The 5917-nt window shown below is 55.2% G+C and overlaps 1 protein-coding gene across 1 annotated transcript in view; it reads left to right on the top strand.

Annotated features, from left to right (window-relative positions):
• EVX1 (even-skipped homeobox 1) overlaps positions 1-5511 on the top strand; it is an 8429-nt gene extending 2918 nt beyond the window's left edge. Inside the window, exons 4-6 of the mRNA XM_006779082.1 lie at positions 1929-2083; positions 3994-4171; positions 5425-5511. Coding sequence (XP_006779145.1) covers positions 1929-2083; positions 3994-4171; positions 5425-5511 — 420 coding nt within the window. The remainder of the gene's footprint in view (positions 1-1928; positions 2084-3993; positions 4172-5424) is intronic.
• The last annotated feature ends 406 nt before the right edge of the window (positions 5512-5917 follow it).

The following is a 5917-nucleotide window of genomic DNA, read 5'->3' as shown; positions in this document are numbered from 1 at the left end:
CTGGGCCCCGAGGGGAAAGAAGGGACCCAAAAAGCACCACCAGGACTCGGCCTCGAGGAGGGACTCCCGAAGCGGCCTCCCGGCCCGTTGGGGCAGCAGGGGTGGGACTGGGAGGCAGAGGCTGAGGACCTGGCTCTGGGGCGCCCCTGTGGGCCCCTCGTCATCGGACCCTCTGCCCCTAACCCGGGTGGAGGCCTCGGCTCCAAAGCTAAACAAACTTAGCAGCAAGAGCAACGAATATCCAGCCCCCCAGGCCCCTCCCCCCGACAGGCCCTTCTGCACCCGGGGTACCCCTCTCCCCTCTCCTCCTCCCCCAAAGTCAAGCCCAAGCACTGGAAGGGGAATTGCTGTCTCTCTACAAAATGCTGTGTGCGCAGCGCAGGTAGAGACTACTCTTGGCCAGCTTTCCCGGGGCGGGAAGGGCTGTGGATGACAATGCGCCAGCCATCGAGGGGGAGTGAGAGAGATGATGTGCTGCCGCGGGGAATCCTGGGGCTCCATGGCACCTGGGGACTCGCTGGCCTTCCTGGAGCCTCACTTACACGACACCTTCTGGCTCTGCCATTTACTAGCACCTGATCTCTTTCCTCCTCGCTTCTTCATCGCTCTCAGCTTGCAACTCCATCTCCAACCTCCCCTCCCCCCGCACATTTTGTTCTAAGGTTGGTAGGGAGGCTGCAGACCCCCCAGGACCCCTTGGCCCAACACATCCTGCTTAGTAAGTGATGTGTGTGTGAGGAGGGTTCGTGAATGTTGAATGTATAATAATGCTCACCAGAGCTGAGCTGTTAACAAGGCGCCCAGGGAAGAGCTTAGGGAGCGGGACCTCATCCCCCTCCCTCAGTATCTGCAGGCAAATCAGAGGCAATTTCCAGCCTTTGCCTGCACCAGGAGCTTTCCGGCCTTCCCTTTGTATTTGGCATCTCACATCCTTCTCCCTCTCATTCTCCTCCCAAGTTGCCACAGGAGCCTGGCTTTCAGATACTAGTGGGAGCTTCTGCCCATTCGGGGGCACTTATCTTTCCCCTTCACCAGGGTCTGCTTGGAGCCACCCCCAAACTCTCACTCCCACACTCATTCTTGCAGCCAGAGTGAGGGACAGGAGACCCTGTACCCCCCAATGCAAGCTTCACTCTGGCTGGGAGGTAGTGGTTCATTTGGTCTGGTTTTCCTTTGAAGCCCAAAGAATTTGCTGTTACAGTTTGTTGACCACATTGCAATAAAAGCTGGACATGATTCTCACTTTAGCATTTTAATTTTTTGGCAGCAGGCAGGAGCGTGACTCCTTTTGAATTGCTAGCTCAGCCACTTGAGGCTTGGGCAGGGAAGGAACCAAGAGATGGACCCCCGGACAGAGTCCCTCAAATCTCTGCTGGGACAGGCAGGCTCCTCCCGGCCTGGCACAGAGGTGGAGAAGGCAGGCTCCCAACTGCCCCCCGGCGCGGGTCTCCTTAGTGCTGCGCTTGGCGGGAGCCTTCTGGGCAAAACTGGCAGAGCACTGACCCCACTTGGTGCTCCCCCCTGCGATGCTCCCGTCTCCACTTGCTCCAACCCTTTGAGGAAAGGCGACTGAGCTGTAGTTTCCTGGCAACTTGGCCAACCAAGTAGAGATGAAGGAGGCAGCGGGGGTGGAACTGGGTCTGAACATTAGGGGTCAGGGAGATGAGGGAGGGGGAGGTCTTGGTTGGGATGGAAGGGTCTGCACCATCCTCAGACTGGCAGTCATCTCCAAGGATGGATTTCTGGGCCTCAGGGCCAGTCTCCGCAGCCACCTCACTCCCACCCTCTATCACCACAGAAGAGCCATGTGGCTGCCTCTGAAGTCCTGCTCCAGCAGGCTGGGTCCTCCTGGACCCAGGGGTGGATCCATGGGCAGGTGTGGGCCCCTCAGTTGGCCTTCTGCCTACAGTGCCGCCTGCCCTCCCCAGCACCGCCTCGTGCGGAGGTCTCCACGCCCCGCAGCCCCCTCTCCATTCCCCGCCCCGCCCCTGCGCAGCTCCTTCCGCGGCCCGGAAGCTCCCCGTGCCAAATCCCGGCAATCCCGCGGTTACTTCGAGTTGGGCCAAGAGATTGCTTGCGACAGGTAAATGGGCTGCGGGTTGCCGTAATGCCAGGCGTATTTTCAGTTAATAGGGAGGGAAAATGAGGTGTCTGCAGCGATATTGGAAAGTACAAGATCGATGATCCGGCCTCGTGTCCAATCAGCAGCCTTTAATTGACTGTATTTTCTGGGTAATTGAGCCTCCCTTCCTCCAAATTGAAGTGGAAGATGTAACAATACATCTTGCCAGGAGGAATTACTCATTATTTCATAATGAAATTTCCCTTTTGCCAAGGTTTGCGGTTTGGCGCTGGGCACGGCTTCTCCCATTCCCTCCCCCACCCGCGCACCTGAAGACAGGTTTGCCCGCCTGCATCTGCAGCCACAAGTGGCCTGATTCCTCCATGGGCGGGGGAGGGGGGAGGGGGAGGTAACCATGAATAAGACACTGCCCCTCCACGGGCGCAGCCATTTCACCTGTAAAATGAGAAGGCAGCGGGGCTGGAATGGTATTATCGTTACCATTTTTCAACATGCTGAACGCCTGTTTAGCTTTGCCCCGTTTCCATCCCATTTTGCAGGTGGGAAAACAGAGGCTCCTGGTCTCACACAGCCATGAGTGGCCCACACGGCTTTGAGCTTCCCGCTCCCGCTTCCTCTCCCTTGTCCTGAGCCTCTTTGGGGCCCATAGTTCACGGTCGGTCACCCCTCACAAAGTCTGACACCTCACTTCCCACTCACACTCCCTGGGCTCCTCAGCCTAGTGAAACCAGGAGGGCAGGGTCTGGTAGCAAAGACCCACTCTCCATCTCGGCCAGCCCAGCCCAGCCCGCAACACCAGCCGCCCCGCAGCCCCAGTGCGTGCTCAGCGCGGCCCGTCGCTCGCTTGTTAGCGAGTGATTGATTGCCTTATTAAAGCGTGTTCTTGTAAGTGTGACCAAACTGATTGCATTGCATATGTTTGGGATAATGCTCATTTTAAACAACAGGATAAAGAGGATGAGCTCCGCAGACAGAAATGATTCTGGCCAGCAGCTCCCTAACTCTGGCATTAAATTGCCCAGTTACATAGCAAATCACTTGGTTCCTCCACCCTGGTTCCCATTTTTTCCCTTGTCCTGCCGTTTGATCGAGTCCTGCAAGGTGGTGTGCCCCACTCGTGGCTTCTCTAGTGACCACATGGGCTGTCTTCCCAGCGGAGAACCCTGCACTCCCACCGCCCAGACATCCAGTCCTCCTGCCGCATCCCAGGCGGAGGGAAGAGGAGCTCAGAACCCATCACCCCAGGCCTCCCAGGGGAACGTGGCCGTAGGCCAGTGATGGCAAACCTTTTGAGCTCGGCGGGTCAGCATTTTGAAAAACCCTAACTTAACTCTGGTGCTGTGTCACATATAGATTTTTTTTGATATTTGCAACCATAGTAAAACAAAGACTTATATTTTTGATGTTTATTTTATATATTTAAATGCCATTTAACAAAGAAAAATCAACCAAAAAATGAGTTCGCGTGTCATAGGTTCGCCATCACTGCCTAGGCCGTCACCGCAAATGGGAGCCCAGGTCCCCTCAGCAAATCGCACCCACCTCACCCCACCCCCAGACCTTTCCCGAAAGTTTAAAAGATCCTTTTGTTTCCCAGGCTTCTCCCACTTGCTCGGTTGCTTCCATTATTCCTCCATCGAGAAAAGCCCCGCCACCATATGTCCGCCGAAGAGCGTGGGTGTCACAGCGGACAGTTGTTGAGGATGGCCAGACGGATGGCATTCTCCAAGTGGGAAGAGCTTTTCTTTGGTAGCATCCTCTCCATGCACATCGCCCCGGAGCGAGAAAGGGAGGAGTAGGAGCTATGAGTGATGGGGAGGGAAAGGAGGTTGGGGCAAAAAATTGGGATTTTTTTTTCCTAATTACTATACCCTCAACCAGGTTCTCTGTTTGTGCCTGGTGCCTAACAGACATTCTCAGCGGCCGTCACCCACTCCAGTCGACTTGCAGGGGAGCCAAACTGCTGGCAGATTGAACTTCCTGAGGGACACCTTTGGGATAGGCGGGCATTCTGAGGCGTTCAAGATGCTGGAGGTCATCGGGACGCGGGACGCGTCAGACGCGATGCCACTCTTCAGAGGGTCATTTGCAAGTGCAAGCACACGCATTCGTTGGCAAGAGCTAGAATGTGTCTGGATAAGCGACTTGATTCAAACGGCAAATTTCTTCCATCACTCAGCTCCTCCCTGGCTCTGCGGGGCAGGCGCGTCAGACTGCACTAGGGTGAAACCAAGGCCCAGCCCGCCATTTGTGCCAGCCTGAGGGACCCCCGAAATGTTGACCCTTGGGCGGGGGGCGGGGGGGGGGAAGCCAACCGCAAAACGGGTGCTACCGTCTACAAAGCAAACAGAAACTCAAAGTCGTTTCCAAAATCGCCTTCTCAGCAAATAAGTGTGTGATATTCTGAGCCAGAGCAGGAGAGAGAGAAAGATTGCCACTTAAAAATAACATGAAAGCATTAAGTAATTATTTAAAACAAGGCTGTTTAGAAAAATATTTGTATTTATTGCAGCTGCTCAATTGGCCTCGTTAAAGTCGGCAAGCATTTAAATTGTGTTACAATCTCATTTAAATCCCCTCCGTTCCAGCAGGCTGAAGAGCTTGAATAGACCAATCACTTCATAATGATGATGAATGAGAAATTAATTCAGATACAAGCAAGACAATTTAGGCCTTCATCTGTTTAAATAGCCTTCCAATATTATTCGCGATTGCGGGTCACAGATTGAATCAATTGTCCAATCTTGTGAAAGTCATATCCTTGCATCTTCATCCCGATTATTTATAGCGCAGCGAGGGCTGCTGAAAGGTATACGCTGTTAACAGGGACAATTACTTAAAGGGAAGCGTTTATAAAATGGAAAACAAATGCCGGGGTTAGGAACAAATGGGATCAAAAGCAGCCATTCCAATCTGGCTCCCCGAGGGAAGGGAGCGGCGCGGCTCCCGCGGGGCGAGGGGCTTACTGACAGCCTATGACGGGCCAGGCATTTGGCTTGCCACTGACAATTCACTTCGGCAAATATTTACTGAGGACCTACTATGGGCAGATGCTGGCATCAGTTCTGGATACTCAGTAATGAATGAAGCACTATGGTTCCTTACTCTCCTGGATCTTGCAGTCTAGTGGGGAATATGGGAGATACTGTTTATCTCCAAGTTTACAGATGTATATCTATGCAAGCGCTCAGGCCGTCGTCGCAGAGGCCGGGAGGCCGCGCTGAGCGCAGGGGCGGAGGTGCCTGGAGGTCCCTGGACTCGGGAGGCCCAGCCTCCTCTTACTCTGGGAAGAACCCCCACTTCCTGAGGGCGCCACCCCCCTCGCCGCCGTTCCTGAACAGAAAGCGCGCCTGGGGTCGCTGCACCTCTTTTCGAGCCTAGACCCCTTCCAGGCCGGCTTCTCGGGGCGCCCTCGGGCCTTGGAGTAGCGTCCCGTTCTCCAAAATAAAAATAAATAAAAAGAAGCGCCCCATCCTTCCCCAAGCAAGCGCCCTCCTCATCTCCTGAAATCACCCCTCCTGGTGAGGCAGTTCCCCGCCTGGTCACCCCGCGCCTCGCCTTGAGGGACCCCCATCCTGACGAGCCAGTCATCATGACTTCGAGGTGACATGTGCCTCCCCTTCCTCAGCCGGGTCAGGCAAAGACGCAGAAAAGTGGGCCCCGGGAGATGGGTTTGCTCCCCCCACCCACCCGTCCCCCCGCCCCAATCGGTACACGCGTGCTTGGCCATAACTGTGTGCCGCATCTACGCGGGCTCTGGGCGCGGGTCCTTTCTAGGAGGCGCTCTTCGGAGATGTAAGCGAGGTGGCTCGGAGCGGAGAAGCGGGAAAGGGC

Source organism: Myotis davidii, unplaced genomic scaffold, assembly GCF_000327345.1.
Source record: "Myotis davidii unplaced genomic scaffold, ASM32734v1 scaffold168, whole genome shotgun sequence".
NCBI classification, from domain to species: domain Eukaryota; kingdom Metazoa; phylum Chordata; class Mammalia; order Chiroptera; family Vespertilionidae; genus Myotis; species Myotis davidii.
Note: the sequence above shows the minus strand (reverse complement) of the source record. Positions and strands in the feature narration are given on the sequence as shown.